Source organism: Podarcis liolepis, assembly GCF_965112155.1.
Source record: "Podarcis liolepis genome assembly, chromosome: 9".
Lineage (NCBI taxonomy): Eukaryota > Metazoa > Chordata > Lepidosauria > Squamata > Lacertidae > Podarcis > Podarcis liolepis.
In genome coordinates, this window is record NC_139564.1 from 71,504,672 (window position 1) to 71,521,927 (window position 17,256).

Genomic DNA, 17,256 nt, shown 5'->3' on the forward strand with positions numbered 1-17,256 from the left:
TAGGAAATTCGTTTTGCGAAGCACCTCCAAAACGGAAAACTCTTTCGTCTAGCAAGTTTTCCATCTTGCGAGGCATTTGTCTTGCGGGGCACCACTGTATTATTATTTTTCATCCAGCTCTGCCTTCTGAAATCCCTTCCTCAGACGTTTACAGCAAACAAAACAAAACATTTTTGTGGAGTTTGAGAAACATGTATTCCAGCTTTACCCCTCTGATATTTTCCTTAGCCATGGTTTGGTTTAGTGTTTATGTATTCCCAAGGATGTGCTCTGTGGGGAACTGGCTTCAGGCACCTGACCTGTTGGCACAGAGACGGTTTTTAGGGTAGTGTGTGTTGGGCACCGCACTTCAGGGGGTGCCACAGCGATACTGCAGAGCATGAGAAGCATGTGAGGGGGACCAAATGTTAGTGTCAAACAGGGCACCTCTGAAATTTGAGATCCCAAAGTCTGTCACTGGCTGGCACACCGACTCTGCATTACAAAGACATCGGCAAATGAGGCATGAAGGCTGACAACATCAACCCCACTGTGTGGGAATCCCTTGAAGGCAATTGCAGCACCTGGAGACAAATCAGTCAGGTTGGGCAACCATAAAGGTAAATGGTAAAGGGACCCCTGACCATTAGGTCCGGTCGCGGACGACTCTGGGGTTGCGGCGCTCATCTCGCTTTATTGGCCGAGGGAGCGGGTGTACAGCTTCCGGGTCATGTGGCCAGCAGGACTAAGCCGCTTCTGGCGAACCAGAGCAGCGCACGGAAACGCCATTTACCTTCCCGCCAGAGCGGTACCTATTTATCTACTTGCACTTTGACGTGCTTTCGAACTGCTAGGTTGGCAGGAGCAGGGACCGAACAACGGGAGCTCACTCCGTCATGGGGATTCGAACTGCCGACCTTCCGATCGGCAAGCCCTAGGTTCTGTGATTTAACCCACAGCACAACCATAGCAGTGAGCAAAGGAAGGAATGACCTCTGGGAGGAGCGCAGAGAGAAGAAATGCCATGGTGCATCTGCAGGAGCACAACAGGACGCCTTCCTCTGCCCCAGCTGCAACAAAACATGTCTCTCTCATATTGGTCTCTACAGCCACAGCAGGCGCTGCAACTCTCCAATGGTTTGACTTCAACCTTCAACCTCCTCCACTGTTTCCCCAGACTGATGGATGCCAACCAATATTCCATATGAATCCATGTACAGTGGTATCTCGGGTTACATACGCCTCAGGTTACATACACCTCAGGTTACATACGCCTCAGGTTACAGACTCCGCTAACTCAGAAATAGTACCTCGGGTTAAGAACTTTGCTTCAGGATGAGAACAGAAATCGCGCAGCGGCAGTGCGGTGGCACGGGAGGCCCCATTAGCCAAAGTGGTGTTTTAGGTTAAGAACAGTTTCAGGTTAAGAACGGACCTACAGAACGAATTAAGTACCGTACTTAACCCGAGGTACCACTGTATTCTGTTTGGTGCTTCAGAACAGTTAAAAGAGCAAATATGTTTCTTGATGCTTAAATATCAAGTTTACATGCCACTTTTCAACAAACAGGTATGTGAAAAAGTGAATAAAGTTCTAAAAATAGTAACCCCACTGTCAATGAATTGTGTTTAATTTTTTTGGAAAGAATTATGTAGTGGGGGGGCATAGTTCAGTCACTTTCTGCATCAGGTATGGGGGATCTTTGGCCTTCCAGATGCCACTGAACTACAGTTCCCATCAGCCCTGGCCCCGCTTTCAGTGTGATACGGAAGGGGGGGCATGTCTTCTTCATCTCCTTCTTCGCTACAATATATCCATTTATTTCCAATTGTCAATGTCAAAAGGGACTAAAATCTATAAAATTCATAGAAAATCAATGTGCCAATTTGCTCAATTTCTCTAGGACTCCATGACACCTCCCCTGTCCTCCATAATCCCTCAAGCAAGGTGTCAAGACCCTAATCCTGTCAAATCGCTCTGCCAAGCCTTTCCTCCGGGCAAGGCCAGGTGGCAGACCATGCATACATGGACCATTGTCTTCTCATCAGGTACTCAGGATGCGCTTATCTGCGCATATCTCCAGCTCTGCATATTCTCCCCTCCCTCCTCCATATGTTAATCCTGTGTAACCCAACCTCTTCTTAATGTATTCATGATGTAACTGGGGTGTACTTTGCACTATATTCTGGGACATGGAGGGAAATTTCAAAAGTTCATGTCACCCCTTTCTCGCTGTTCAATCTCATCTTGAACCTGTTGCGCAATAAACTTGGGTCTTCTACAGTTTGCTCCTGTCTCCGGCTGAGCTCATTTTCTTCCACAGGGACCCGCGGACCTAGTCCGACGAGCTGGGTGGCTGAGTAGCCCTGCACCCAGATTTTTCCGTAACAAGTGGCTTAAAGGAGTTGTAGTTCAGCAACATGCTTTCTAATTATGACTACGGCCTCCACATCCACAGCCAAAACAACGAATGGAACAGGATCCGCTCCTTGCCGTACATTTTTTAATTTGTGCTTTTAAAATTGGATTTGATGTTCATTATATATTTATTTAAATTTTAGCACCCCACCTTTCTACCAAATCAAGGACTGCAATATAAACCTGATTGCATTTTGATTAATAAATTGCTATACCCTTTAAAGATCATGATTATATAAAGAAATCATGCCCAGTGGTTGTGAAAGCAGCTTCTTGGAAATTAGCCTAAGGTCTGTTTTTTGCAACCAACCTGGCAAGGAAAGAGAGCAAAGAAAACATTGTTATCACGCGGTCTTGTGACACAGGAGCACACAGGTTTAGCAAATGCAGTAAAGATCATTGTACTTCCAATAGCTGCAGGTTCCCCCCCCCCCCATGGCTACCTTTTTTGAACTTCAGGTATGATATCACAAGCTGCCCTCGCCAAAATATGTGTTTCTGCAAAACTATTAAAGTGACGGAACCAGGTAGGGTGGCAAATTCTCTATGGAAGAGGAAGCACTTTTTGAACGGTGGCCTGGTGACCGATGAGAACTGCAAAGAGCCTTTACACCAGGGGTCGGCAGGGGTCACCTGGGCTGGTTCACTCCAGCGGAGATCCCTCGGTGGACTGGATTGCGCGTGCCCCCGCGATTTCCAGCATCCTTGCCCCCTCAAACCCAGTACAGTGGTACCTCGGGTTAAGTACTTAATTCGTTCCGGAGGTCCGTACTTAACCTGAAACTGTTCTTAACCTGAAGCAGCACTTTAGCTAATGGGGCCTCCCACTGCTGCTGCGCCGCCAGAGCACAATTTCTGTCCTTATCCTGAAGCAAAGTTCTTAACCTGAAGCACTATTTCTGGGTTAGCGGAGTCTGTAACCTGAAGCGTATGTAACCTGAGGTACCACTGTACAATATGCATATATGTGAATGGAATTGGCAAAACAATAACTTCTGCGGAGATGTCATATGAAGTCTTCGCTGAACACAAGTAATTCTGCTACATCTCGTGAGTCGGGGACAAAGAATCCATTCTCTTTAGAGGCTTGTTGCAAAGGGAAAGGCCAAAGCAATTTGTTTCCATTTTCCAGAAGGGCAGCTGTGCTACTCTCCTGCAACAAATGTCTAAATGTCTTGTGGCACCTCAAAGACTCGCTCTTTTATTACGGCAAAAGCTTCTGTAGAGTACAGTCCACTTCAACAGATGTTTCCTGTGTTAAGTGAGTACTTTGGGCTCACGGGACACTTTAATTCAATTAATTTATTTCTCATGAACCCCTGCTGTGCCCTGGCATAGAACTCTATGGATTACAGACAAAGTGCAATAAGTAGTTCATCCATTTACAAACTTTTTCAGTGAATACTAATTGGAGCTCTTTTATTAAATTAACCAAATGTTTCTCTCTGCTCTTTTATTAGGAAATACTGGGCTTGGTGTGTTTCCAGATAACTCTATCCATCTTGTTTCACTTTAAATAGGAAAGGAACAGCATGTGGTATTTGTTCTGAGATCCCTGTTAGAGAAAAGGGACAAACAAGACATGAAGGGGAGGAGGGAGGGAGATCTCTCGCCCTTTTTTTCTTAAAAACAAAGTAAAGCAAAAGAAGGGATGATTTGGAGCGAAGGAGGGCTATTTTCCCATCTTACTTTTATTCTGAAGCACTTGCTTCAGAGCAGGATTTAAAGTGAAGAAAAAAGCATGGGGAATGGGTGAAAAAAACCCAAAGCCTTATTCAATGCTAATAATATCAGGAACTATGGCAATGAATTTTCCACATCATATCTAATTTGCAGTTATAATGAATGTACAAGGTATGGGATAACCAGCCTCATATAACCAACATGCTTAAGTCTAATGCATGAAGGGGTTAATACTATAGAGTAAGCTGTCCTGCTAGGCTTAGCTATGTCATTTCCTTTACCTTGGGAGGAAATAGGTAATCAAGCCTATTATTATCCCCGCCCCAGTCTACCTATGAAGCTCAGCATGAAAAGGGTTTGAACTCAGCTACATGGCTCTCAGTAGCCATTTTTGAGTTCCTTCACCAATAATTCAAGAACTTGCACAACTTTGTAATTCAGCTGAGTTTTACTGCCTGTGCAATTTTTCTGGCTGATGTATGGAAAAGCTCATGAATCTGATCTTTGGAGAATTTGTAAGTAAAACAGTTTTAAACTTACCAAACGTGTGGTCTTTTCCTATGCCGGGGGAAAGAGGGAAACTTTGGATAGAAACTTTTAAGGGGACATTTTGGAATTCACTTGGAGGGACACGTTTTAAAGGTCTACTAGCCTATGTTACCATGCTTTGCTGCATGTTTTGTGATTTTAAATCTTTGCTGGGGTTCTCTCAGGCAGGTTAAAATACGTTTGAGTTTAAAAGCCCCAAACGTGGCTCTTGGCATCCAAGAATTCTCCCCTTTCTGTCTCTCTTTGCACCAACACAAATAAGAAAGCAATAGGATGAAGAGGAAGGAGATAATGTCAAGGCAGAAAGGGGGATGAGGAGGTTCAGATAACACCTTAGGGCAGGGGTCTGCAACCCGCGGCTCCGGAGCCGCATGTGGCTCTTTTACACCTTTGTCGCGGCTCCGGGGCGGATACTAGCGAGGGGAGGAGGCGCATTGTGTGCCCCGACACTCCCCACTGTGGCGGGCGCTGTACTGGCTGTGACGTCGCATGGGGGCGGTGTGTGCGTTAGTCACGGACTGTCCCGACGGCACCTTCCCGGTTTTGCGGCTCCCAGTTGTTTTTTTCCTTCGGAAACGGGTCCAAGTGGCTCTTTTTGTCTTAAAGGTTGCAGACCCCTGCCTTAGGGTTTTGTTATTAGTCCAAAACAAATAACAATCACAATAAAAGTCCTCTGAGGGTGCTGAAGCTACCCAGAGGGCCTCTGCTGACCTTAGCACCTGCGATGGTCTATAGCAGGGGTCTGCAACCTTTAAGACAAAAAGAGCCACTTGGACCCGTTTCCGAAGAAAAAAAAACTGGGAGCCGCAAAACTCGTCATTATAAAATAACTTTTTTGTCACTTTATTATTTCTTTGTTTGACCCCTCAGAATTACTCCTCCTCATAGAAATAAATGTTAAATTAACAAGTTACCTTTTTTTGTGTGTGTGTTCTTCACTCCCCTTCAAAACAGTGACCAGCGTACATGCCCCTTACAATGTAGCGGGCGGGCGGGCGGGCAGGTGACATAGGGACGGTGCGTGACTAATGCACGCACCGCCCCCATGTGACGTCACAGCCAGTACAGCGCCCGCCACAGTGGGGAGTGTCGGGGGGCACAATGCGCCTCCTCCCCTCGCTAGTATCCGCCCCGGAGCCGCGGCAAAGGTGTAAAAGAGCCACATGCGGTTCCGGAGCCGCGGGTTGCCGACCCCTGGTCTATAGGGAAGGTGGCAACGTGTGCACCTTGAATTTGGGCCTGAAAATGATGAGATCAGATCAGATGAGTACAGAATGACTTCCCTGGCATTGGACCCCCATCTTTTTTTGAGTGTGCATCTTTTTTTGGAAGCAGTTCCCAAAGTGACTCATTCTGTGTTTTGTTTTCACCCTTCTTAGCCATACACTGGGGTTGCCCTTTCCCGATTTTTTAAAAGTCAACAGACTTTCAAAACAGGCCCCTCCACTTCCTTCTTCTGGCTAGAGACCCAATGTGAAAAATGCAATTCATATATAATTATGCACACGTCTTACTCAACGTTAGCCTGCTTACGTCACCACTGTAATCATTTCAAAACATCTGCTTATTCATTGCTGCGAAGCAAATGCTTTCCTCTAAGTTACTTTCAAAAGTGTTAGAAATAGCTCTGGTATTTGCTGATTGTAAAAGAGCACTTTAGAGCTGTGGCTGCTTTTCATAGAATATAATCATAGAATTAAAAGGGGCCACGAGGGTCATCTAGCTCAACCCCCTGCGAGGCCTGAATCTTTTCCCCAACATGGGGCTTGAATCCATGATTCTGAGCTCATGCTCTACTGACTGAGCTATCCCAGAGCATAAGTGTAAATGGACTATATAGACTTAAAACCTGGGGTCTAGAAGGGATCATGGCAAACTGCAATTAAGATAGGTACTACTACATACATACCATCCATTGTATTGGTGACGGTGTTTTCCCTACAAATTTATATTCCCTACATGGAAACATTTTATGCTTCATTGCTTTCATTTTATTCCGAGGCAAAGAGCGCATTCCAGATGTGATCTCCACAGAGTTGATTTCCCATTCAGGAGAATCAGCCACAATGGCTGTTTCTGGATAAAATGCTGAATCAATTGAAATTGAGTTCTTTAAACCCGAGGAAATGAAACTCTTGAATATGGGTGTACGGATGAGTTTGTAGAGTTGCCACATACCAAGTTCCAAAGTCTTTTTACAATATTCAACCTACTTCCCCATTCTAAATTGAACCCAACCACTATTTTCCAGGATGCTCTTCCACTTAACACCAAGCTACATCATCATCATCATCATCATCATCATCATCATCATAATTTTATATCCTGCCCTCCTCAGCCGAAGCCAGGCTCAGAGCGGCTAAGAACAATAAAAGTAACACAGCATTCTAAAATCAATATTCTAAAATCAATTCAAAATCAAATTATTGGCAACCACTTGGCCAGAGTTCTACGAGGATCTCCAAATGAGGGGGTCAGACTGCGCCTTGGCCAAAGGCCTGGTGGAACAGCTCTGTCTTGCAAGCCCTGCAGAAAGATGTCAAGTCCCGCAGGGCCCTAGTTTCTTGTGACAGAGCGTTTCACCAGATCGGGGCCACGGACGGAAAAGCCCTGGCTCTGGTTGAAGCCAGCCTAACCTCTCTGTGGCCCGGGACCTCCAAGATGTTTTTGTTTGAAGACCGTAAGGTCCTCCGTGGGACATACCAGGAGAGGAGGTCCTGTATGCTAAATGGGATGCTAAATGGATCGCTTGCAGTTGTGTATTTGTGGATGATGGTCCAATGTTGTGCAGACTTTCTTTCTTCTTTTAGGGGCTGGGGGTAAGGGTCAAATTTCTACTAGGAGCGCTGCTAATGTCTTTACCTTAGCTCAAGCAAACTATCAGTTGTGTCCAAGGAAACAAGATTCCACCATGGACATCAGTGTTTCATGTTCTCCACTCATCTGAAGGATGTTTACCTTCGAAGGCGATTTACAGTGGTGCCTCGCAAGACGAAATTAATTCATTCCGCAAGTTTTTTCTTCTTGCGAGTTTTTTGTCTTGCGAAGCACGGTTTCCCATAGGAATGCATTGAAAATCAATCAATGCGTTCCTATGGAGACCGTCCGGGGACAGAGGGGACCTGTTTTAAAGCAAGGGAAGGGGCAGTGGGGTGAATCGCTTCTCCCTGTTGCCGCCCCTTGGCTCAAAATGGGTCCGGGGACAGAGGGGAAGGCACGTGCACGCCTTCCCCTCTGTCCCCTCTTTTGAAGCAAGGGGCGGAGGGGAGAAGATCGCTTCTCCCCGTTGCCGCCCCTTGGTTCAAAAGGGGTCCGGGGACAGAGGGGAAGGGGCACGCGCGCCTTCCCCTCTGTCCCTGGAGATTGCGGGGCTGGCAACGGGGAGAAGCGATCTTCTCCCCGCCGCCCCTTGCTTCAAAAGAGGTCCGGGGTGCGGGGGCAAGCTTCGTTTTGCAAAGCAAGCCCATAGGGAAATTCGTCTTGCGAAGCAACTCGAAAACGAAAAAACCTTTCGTCTTGCGAGTTTTTCGTCTCGCGAGGCGTTCATCTTGCGGGGCACCACTGTACACTAAGCCCTCATGGCCTCTCCGCCTGGTCTCACTGTCTGTGCTCCATGTTTTCCTCAAGTGCTTTTGTATTTCTGGAATGCCTTCTTGAACACCTAGCTATACATTGCCTTGCTTGTTTGGATGAGGAAGGGAGAGATGCATGTATATATGTATATCCATATAGAAACCTCTTGACATTTGTGTGGTTAGAATTTAGCCTTCTGTGCAAAGGTAAAACCCATATCAATTGCTCTGCCCATTTTTTACTCCAGACCTCTACACTGCTGGCTTATGGTCCTCAGCAAGTTGCCCATGGAGTAACGCAGTGCTGATGCTGGAAAATGCTCTCCGCTTCTGTAGAAAGATCTCGATTTATTTAAAATGGGGGTGTAGAACAAATGAGGTTGGGGTTGGTAGCTTTTTACTGTGTGCTCCCACACAGTAGCACCACAGCCTTGTGGTTTCCCCATATTGCTCTAGACGAGGGGTCTGCAACCCGCGGCTCCGGAGCCGCATGTGGCTCTTTTGCACCTTTGCCGCGGCTCCAGGGCAGATACTAGCGAGGGGAGGAGGCGCATTGTGCGCCCCGACACTCCCCACTGTGGCAGGCGCTGTACTGGCTGTGACGTCGCATGGGGGCGGTGCGTGCGTTAGTCACGCACCATCCCGACGTCACCTGCCCACCCGCCCGCTACATTGTAAGGGGCATGTACGCTGGTCACTGCATTGAAAGGGGGCATGTACGCTGGTCACTGTTTTGAAGAGGAGTGAAGAACACACACACACACAAAGGTAACTTGTTAATTTAACGTTTATTTCTATGAGGAGGAGTAATTCTGAGGGGTCAAACAAAGAAATAATAAAAAAGTGACAAAAAAGTTATTTTTATAATGACGAGTTTTGCGGCTCCCCGTTTTTTTTTCTTCGGAAACGGGTCCAAGTGGCTCTTTTTGTCTGAAAGGTTGCAGACCCCTGATCTAGACCAGGGAGGGCCAACTTTTCATACCAAGTGGGCCGCAAGAGTACTTCGACACAGAAGCCACAGGCTTCACATTGCCTTGTTGGGTGGGGGTGAAGACGGAAGCAGGCCAAAATCTGACACACACACCCCCGCCCCCCCCCATGCTGCCTTCCCAAAGCCAGATTCAAGGAAGGTGCGGACAGGTGACCCCACCCAGGCCCAAAGTCACCCCCCCTAAAGCAGGCTCAAAGCTTCTCAAAGCTTTTCAAAATGATTTTCTCAGCAGCTAAGCATCCGCTCATTTGCTGTGCTGTTGCAAGGCAAAACCGTTAATTTTATCAGCACAAGAAGGCTTCAAAAAGCTAATGAATAGACTCTGTCAGAGCAGGCCTGAGAACTGAATCTTATCTCGTTCGGTTGCAACATCTTGGACCTGCTGAACCACCAGGGCTCCTCGACCCCTTGGCTCTCACTCCCCTTTCCTGGGAAGGGCGCCAAGAGTCCAAAAGAGTCCCAAGACAGCTTTCTGTTCATGCTCAGAGGAACTCATGGGGCAGGACTCCGGAGGGAGGAGAAAGGGGAGGGAACTAGAAGGGGAATATATACTCTGTGCATATGACTGTGAACCCATGCATGCTTTTTGTGACTTCTCACACTTGCTCCTTCTACCAGTTCATGGATGGTAGAAATAAAGCTTTTTCTCCGAAACTATTCCTTGAGTGTCTGTTGACTCCCATCTCCCTTTCCCGGGCGCAATATTTTTCCCATCCGAGGGCAAAGCCTCATAAGGCTACAAAGATAAGTGAGGAGCTGGGCTTTGGGATGGAGGCACAGGGCTCTGGCAGGGTCCTTCTCCCCAAGGCTGGGGAAGTGCTAACTAGGCTTTGGGAAGAGGTTGGAGGATTCCAGGACCCTGTCCCACCTCCTTCCTGAAGCCCAGCTCCTTGGTTTCCTGGCTTTGGGAAGGCAGTGTGAGGGCGTCAAATGCTGCTGAGGATTGCCAAAAAAAGGCCCGTTGGCATTGCAAAGCACTGGAAGACACAAGATCTACCCACCCTGGAAGAATGGCAAATGCAACTAATAGATTGCATGGAAATGGCGGAAATGACTGGCAGAATTCGAGACCAGGGAGAAGAGCTCGTGGAAGAAGATTGGAGGAAATTTAAAATTTATTTACAGAAACATTGTAAAATTTTTGAATGCTGATGACGTTGAAATGAACTGAAGGGGTTCTAGCAACAAGGTAAAATGTAAGATGGGATTGATAATAGATAAGCTAAATTGGATATGAATTTGCTGAACCAAATTTTTAAAAAGGGATACAAAAAAGGGAGGCGTGAGGAAGTCAGGAGAATAAGTTAACTAAAGATGAGAATTTAAAAAAGAGGGAGTTTTGTTTTTATGTGTTTTCTTTTTTTCTGTTTTCTTTTCCCTTTTGTGTTTAATGTCTGTATTTTTGTATTTTGTGATTTTGTATTTTTCTGTTTTTGTACTTTTTTCTGAATTACTTTATTGATAAAACTTAATAAAATATTAATTTAAAAAAAAGGCCCGTTGGGCTGCATGTTGAACTGCCCTGCCTTAGACAGCCAGGAAGCTCTCTCTGCAACCTGAGCTTTGACTTTTCCCAACTTGCAAGCAGATCTCAACTGTCACCATAACAGGAGGCGTGCGACTTGCGTGCCATGTTGTTCCAGGAACGTTACTTGACCAACAGCGCCCATTAAGCAATCTCTTTTCTTCATCAACCTGTGCAAAAGCCTAGAGAGATAGCCATCTCTTCAGTTTCACAAGAATGTCGCATGTCCCCAAACGCATTGCAAAATCACCCCTAAATCTCTCTGCACGTGCATTCTCCGTGTTCCACTTGCTGCAATGTTTCAGCAATATTCTTCTATAGAAATAAATGGTGGGAGTTGCTACTAAATTGGAGACAGTGCTCTTAAGTTGGATGCCAAACACTTCTGAAGGATACCATGTTGGCTATCCTTGACACAACCTAATATGGAGGCAATGTAACAAAGCCCTGAAGGAAAAGATGGTAGCTGCTAGTCACCAAAGCCTATAGTAAGAATGGTCTAAATAAGAAATTCATTGTTATATATACTATCAGTGTTGTAAAGATGCACTTGTTAGAAGGGGATTTTCCATTGGTGGCAGATGACAGAGACTGTGACACTACGAGACAGGTGTAAAACCCAATTAAATAAAGGCTTTATTTCAAAACTACCAACAGCAAAGCTTGTGGATGTTTTTCCTGCAGGCAGAGTACAAACTGCAGCTTTTCTCGTTTTGTAGTCATGGCCAGCTGCACCCAATCTGCCCAAAGCTCACATAAACTGTTCTTAAAGGTACAAATATCTTAACTATTTCTGTGCAGAATGTTTCTTTCCCAACAGCACTATCAAGATGACTGGGGAATATACAGAAGGGAGTTACTAAGTTGCAACTTGGAAACTTTTCTGTACACGAACCTGTCACCTTGCACACTTCTGATGCTTTATAAATAACTTTGTATTTTAAAACGTGTGCCTTTTCCCTCTTATAGATTGTAAACCTGGGAGAAAAGACTGTCTTGTTTTTCATCATTCTGTAAGGCACTGTGGGAATCCTTTTTGACTGAAAACTTGGGTAAGAATGCTTTTAAAAAGCAAATAGTAATAGTGATAGAAGTAGTAATAATTAATAATAATAATAAAACAACAACAAACAGTATGTTCTCTATTGCTCCTCCTCTCTGTAGTCAGAGGCATACTATAAAGTTGGTGCCAATTTATCCAGCTTGTTGCAACCAGCTGATGCCAATTTATCCAGCTTGTTGCAGCCAGCTGTATTGCACAAGCTCCCCTCCCACAAATCTGACTCCCTTAGTGTGAGTTGCTATAGGAGGATAAATAAAGTGAGGTGTGGTGGTGGAGCAACTAGAACACTGTAAAGAGAATGGCAGAAAGAAAAATAGTGGGTAACTGTGACCTGTTGTGTAGAGAAAAGAGAAACGCAGAGAGAGAGAGATGGCAAAGGACTTATTCATTCCTTCTCTGGAATCAAGGTGAACAAAGTGTGCAGAAGACTCCAGTCAGGCTGAAGAGCTCCAAAAGGAACTCCCCAAACTGGGTGAATGGATAACAAGATGACATAATGAGATTCATGGAAAAGTGTTTCCACATTCACAGATGGGGCCTGATTGGGCTACGGAAATTAAAGTAGATGTTGCATAATTTACTGAAAGCATTGGCTTACCATGCTGGAGCAGTGAATAAGGCAAATTTCATGTTGGAAATTATTAGGGAAAGGACTGCAGCTAAAACTGCAAATATTGTGATGCAGCCAGATGGTGTAGGTTTTAGCTGTTAAAGCTCAAAAAGGATATGGCAGCATTAGGAAAGCTGCTGAAAAGCTGCAAGCAGAATAAGAAGGGTTTGGGAGCACCCTTGGTATATGACAAAAGGCAAAAGCATATTATTTAGGGGGAAAGGTGACTGGGGTTGTGAGGGTTATGATGATAATGAAGATGATGTACAGAAGTTTATAAAACGATCCATGGGTGTGGGAAAAGTAGATAGAGAGAATACTAGAAATCACAGTCCCACGCTGCACCTGATTGGCAGTACAATCAGGATTTAGGACAGACAAAAGGAAGTACTACTTTGCACACAACACATAATTAATGAAAGGACTTTACTGTCACATGATGTGGTGATGGTCACTGCTAGAACTGTCACTTTTGGTTCTCTCCGTTTCTTATGTTCCCAGTCTTAAATTCAGTTTTCCACATTTCTGCAGCCATGTGCACTTTAAAAAACGATCCTCATGAAACACAGCTTAACGTGGTTTTGAACAATGCACACATCCATGCAAGCAGATATCCCTAATATAATGCACTTTATCTGTTACTTTCACAAATTTATTTCTCTTTAGGCACACATTCCCCTAATGTATGTATTTTTGCAAGCTTTGGTTAGAAACCTGCACCGCAAAATTCAAATAAGTGCAACTTTCCAAGTTTGGCTGTGTTTCAGTTTGCATACTGTTATGGAAAGTGCAAATTTATTAGATTCACCTTTAAATGCGAACTAAATTGAATTTGTTGCCGATCTCTAGTTAGTTTACAGAGCAGGGTGGACAATTCCATGAAGGATGGATCTATTAAGCAGCTTAGCAGAACCTACCTGGTTAACTGTCAGTTCTATATAAAAAAAGTATTGTATTCCAAGCCAGTATTATGCCACTGCATACTGGGGCCATCACCAGAGAGAGAATTATTGCAGAGACATTTGGCTACCGACCACCCTACTTTTAAAGCAAATTATTCCCGCCCCTGGAGATTCCCAGGAAATGTAGCTTGTTATGGGGTGGTGGGAATTGTAGATCTCTGAGTGGGAAACAACAGGTCTCACAATGCTTTGGAAGAAATGGTGTGTCTGCCACCTTTGGTCTGATCCTGCAGAGCTTCTGCTCAGGAGGAGTGCAGGGAAACCTGTCTCAAAAAGAGGGCATAGCTTAAGAAATGGAAGTGCGGAGAGAAATAGAGATGAGGAGTTAATGTTGGTCCATGGTGGTGCAGAGATGAAAAAGAGGAGGCCTCTATGAGTAGAGAAAGAAAAATGAGAGAGGCTTAATCGAGAATAAGTTTAAACGAAAGCACTGATCTAAAGACATAGGTATAGCCAAATCAATAAAAATAAATAAAAATATATAGCAAACTAAGGTTCCTGGCTACACTCATGGCTAATGGTTTTTCAGCTCTTGTTTCCAGAAATCTAGAAGAAAATTACATTCCTAGCCTCTGCTTGTTTACTTGGAAACAAATCCCAGTGTATTAATAGGGCCCTTTATAGGATTGTAGTTTTAAGCTTTACTAGCTGAGAGCAAGGAGTGTTTATTCTTGGAGCAGGCAGTTGTGCGCTATCAGAAACGCGAGGGTGGAAAAAAATAAAACTTCAAATGCAAGTCCCTACATTCCTGCTTCCTTCAGTGCTCTCTTAAACAAAACGAAGCAAACTTTCACAGCTTTAAATAAAAAATTCCTTCCAGTAGCACCTTAAAGACCAACTAAGTTAGTTCTTGGTATGAGCTTTCGTGTGCATGCACACTTCTTCAGATACACTGAAACACAGCTTTGTCCTTTGCAGCTGCTCAGGTGGGATTTGCAGGGGGCGCCCCGAGCTGCGCATCCCAGATGGGAAACCTGAGCTTCGTTTGCGCGCAGCCCCATCCTAAGCGCGGTTCAAAGAGGGAAGCGCCCAGGCAGCAGCCCCACCGGAGAAGCGCAGGAGTAGCGGGTGGGGAAGGAGAAGAAACTTTCCCAGCTTATTTTCCGTTTAGGGAATAAAGTCCTCGTGGCTTTGGGGCTCTCAGCTAAGCGTGCGCCTCCAATTGCACGAGTTTAAAGGTGCTTTGTTTCGTTCCGCAGAGGCTGGCGAACGATATAATACGAGCACGTCGGGGGGTTGTTTTATTTTATTTTTATTTTTATTTCCACTGTGTGTATGTGTTGTTACTCGGGCTGAAACTCTGCCAGAGGAGGCTGCGCCCGCTTCCTTTCGTTCCCCGCCCGCCCTCCGTGTCGTCGCTGTGAGGCTTCGGGCTGGGCGAGAGTTAGGAGGAGGAGGAGAAGAAGAAGCAGCAGCAGGCCGCGCGGGGGGCGGTTGCTATGGCAACGCCCCTCCTGCCTCCGTCAAGATGGCCGCCAGGACCGCTCGCCGCTCGCGCGCGCTGGAGAGGTGGGCCCGTCTGGTGCGCTCCTTGTCGCGCGGCGATGACGTGCTCCGGCGGGCCAGCGGAGGCTTCCCTCAGCAGCAGCAGCCGCCGCCTCCGCCGCGCGGAGCGGAGTTTGTGGCTGCCGCTCGCGTGAAGATGGCGGGCGTCGCCGATGCCGCCTCCGCCGGGAGCGGGGAAGGCGGGCGGCGGGGGGGCAGCGGCGGCGGCGTCCCCCCGGAGCTCTCCCTGCTCCAGCCGGGCTCCGGGCAGCAGCAGCGGCGGAGCAGCTTCACGGGCGGCGAGTGCCGCTCCCCTCAGCCGTCCCCGGCTCGGTCCGCGCCGCCCGCCTCCAGCCCGCCGTCGCCCGGCCCCGGGCAGCAGCAGCAGCAGCAGCGCGCCGCCGAGACGCTCGGCTTCTACGAGAGCGACCACCGCCGGCAGCAGAAGCGCGGCGGGGCCTCAGGTGAGGCGGGGGCGAGCGGGGGAGGGGGGCGGCCCCCCTGCGGGGGCTGGAAGGACAGGCAGGCGCGCCCGCGAGCATGTACAGAGTGCATCGCGGCGGGCTCGGAAAGAAAAGCGGAGTGCCTCTGGGCACGTGCAGAGTGCTTTGTTTCCCGCGCAAGCGGACTCACACGCACTCGAGCCCATGCCGCTTCTCGGTTGTTTGGGGGCGGCAGGAGTCAAATTTAGGTGCTTAGATTTTAAATTTATAAATAAAAAAATATTATTATTATTATTAGATTTTCCCAAGAGGTGGGAGCCCAAAGGGGCTGCTGGTTACGCCGCCTGTTTCTCTCCGGGAATGTCTTAGCGGCACCTAGGAAAATAAATGCACCTTGCACTTAAGTTGGGGGTGTTTCGTGGTTGTTCGTAGGTGGCGAGGTGGGTCTTGCTCAGGGTGCCAGGGCAAGACCTCCCAGGCGGCCTTCCCAAACAAAAGCATAAGCCCCAGTGGTGTCATTTTTCCCCTCCCTAGAAATGAAGGGCTGAGTGGATTCAGGAGCATGGAGAGATTTAGGTGGCGAGTGACTTTTGGCAGACAGCGTTTGGAGCAGGGGGGCAGGAGGAATTGAGTGAGCGAGCAGAAATCAAAGCTGAAAGTTGCCCTCTCTCAGCCAAGTCTTGCTGCTCTTTTAAATCTAAGGGTGGCAAGGAGGTTGTAGAAGTAGAAATGGCATTCCTGCGGCGTGCGTGTTTTGTGCACCAAGAAGTGAATCCGGCAGCTCTACTCTTGAGACAGTACAAGAGTTCCTCTGAAGTCAAGTACTTAAGAGGATTTCTCTCTCTCTCTCTCTCTCTCTCTCTCTCTCTCTCATGACAACCTTGCCAACTGCTCTCTCATTGGTTCTGCTGTTCTTGCCTTTTCCAAGTTTGAGATTCGGTGCTGTCAAAAGTTTGGAGGAATTTAGTTTTACAAGCACCTAAGCTGAAGCTTGTGTACTACAACACATTTCTCTTGCTAAGTCAGGCTTTTGGCGCGCACCAGTTCTGATACATAGTTAGTCGCTGAAGTTTATTAGGCATGTCGGCAAAGGCAGTAAGTTATTTTTGGGAATCTAATTTTAGGCACTGAGGTTTGGGGAAAAAATGCTTAGAGATTCTGCAGCTCATCAAAGTGTATTGATGCAGTATCTAGGTGTGGAAAGAGGTTATTGCTTGAACATATATAACTACTCATCTGTGTAAAATTGTTTTTTCCTCTCCGGAGTGGAGATAATAGCATTGGATGTGACAGTATAGGTGGGTTTTGTCAACTCACAATTCTAGTGCCTTGACTTATAGGATGGAAAGTGTCAATGCACGCACAGAGTTTAAAACTGAGGTTTGTCCTGTTTAATTTTAAATTGTGTCAGAAGTCATATTTACTACTAGAGTACACCTTAGAAGTCGTTGGGTACACTGCCATTCTCCATTTCTGGTTCAGGAGACACGATTTAGAGATTTTAAAAGTCTATATTTCAGATTTAAATTAGGGTTAATTGTCAGGAAAATGAACTCAAGAGCAGAAGAACTATTTGGGCTGTCTGAATAATTACTATCGGCAGTAGGTGATAGAACAATTATACGACAAAGCTGCTAGATGTCAAATAGATAGTGTGCTTTATTCCAGAATTACAAGTATTGTTCAAATGGAAACAGGCATAATTTTATCATATCCTTCCCAAAAAAACTGTGTTCAAAAAAGGAAAAAATGAGGAGGTGCTAGAAATACTTTGCTACGTGAGGAAACAAATAGTGTTAAAATTGCAGACATCTGTTCTATATAGATAATAGCACTGCTGGTGCCCATGAAATATGGACAGATAGGAAACTAATTTTGTAACACATGCATACCTCATACATTTCTTTATTGGAATTGGAGCTGATTAGATTATGTAAAAATTAAGTTCAGTTTTTTGCTCAAAGCTGCAATGGTT

At 46.2% G+C, this 17,256-nt stretch overlaps 1 protein-coding gene across 3 annotated transcripts in view; it reads left to right on the forward strand.

The window, feature by feature from the left end:
- The first annotated feature begins 3,628 nt into the window (after positions 1 to 3,628).
- Positions 3,629 to 17,256, forward strand: part of TAPT1 (transmembrane anterior posterior transformation 1) — a 67,309-nt gene continuing 53,681 nt past the window's right edge. The window contains exon 1 of one of the 3 annotated variants that reach the window (XM_083460488.1): positions 3,629 to 3,659. In XM_083460488.1, the coding sequence (XP_083316614.1) occupies positions 3,644 to 3,659 (16 nt within the window). In that variant the 5' untranslated portion in view covers positions 3,629 to 3,643. Of the gene's footprint in view, positions 3,660 to 14,891; positions 15,303 to 17,256 lie in introns of those variants that run through there. The other 2 variants (XM_083460486.1, XM_083460487.1) reach the window with 2 other exon arrangements.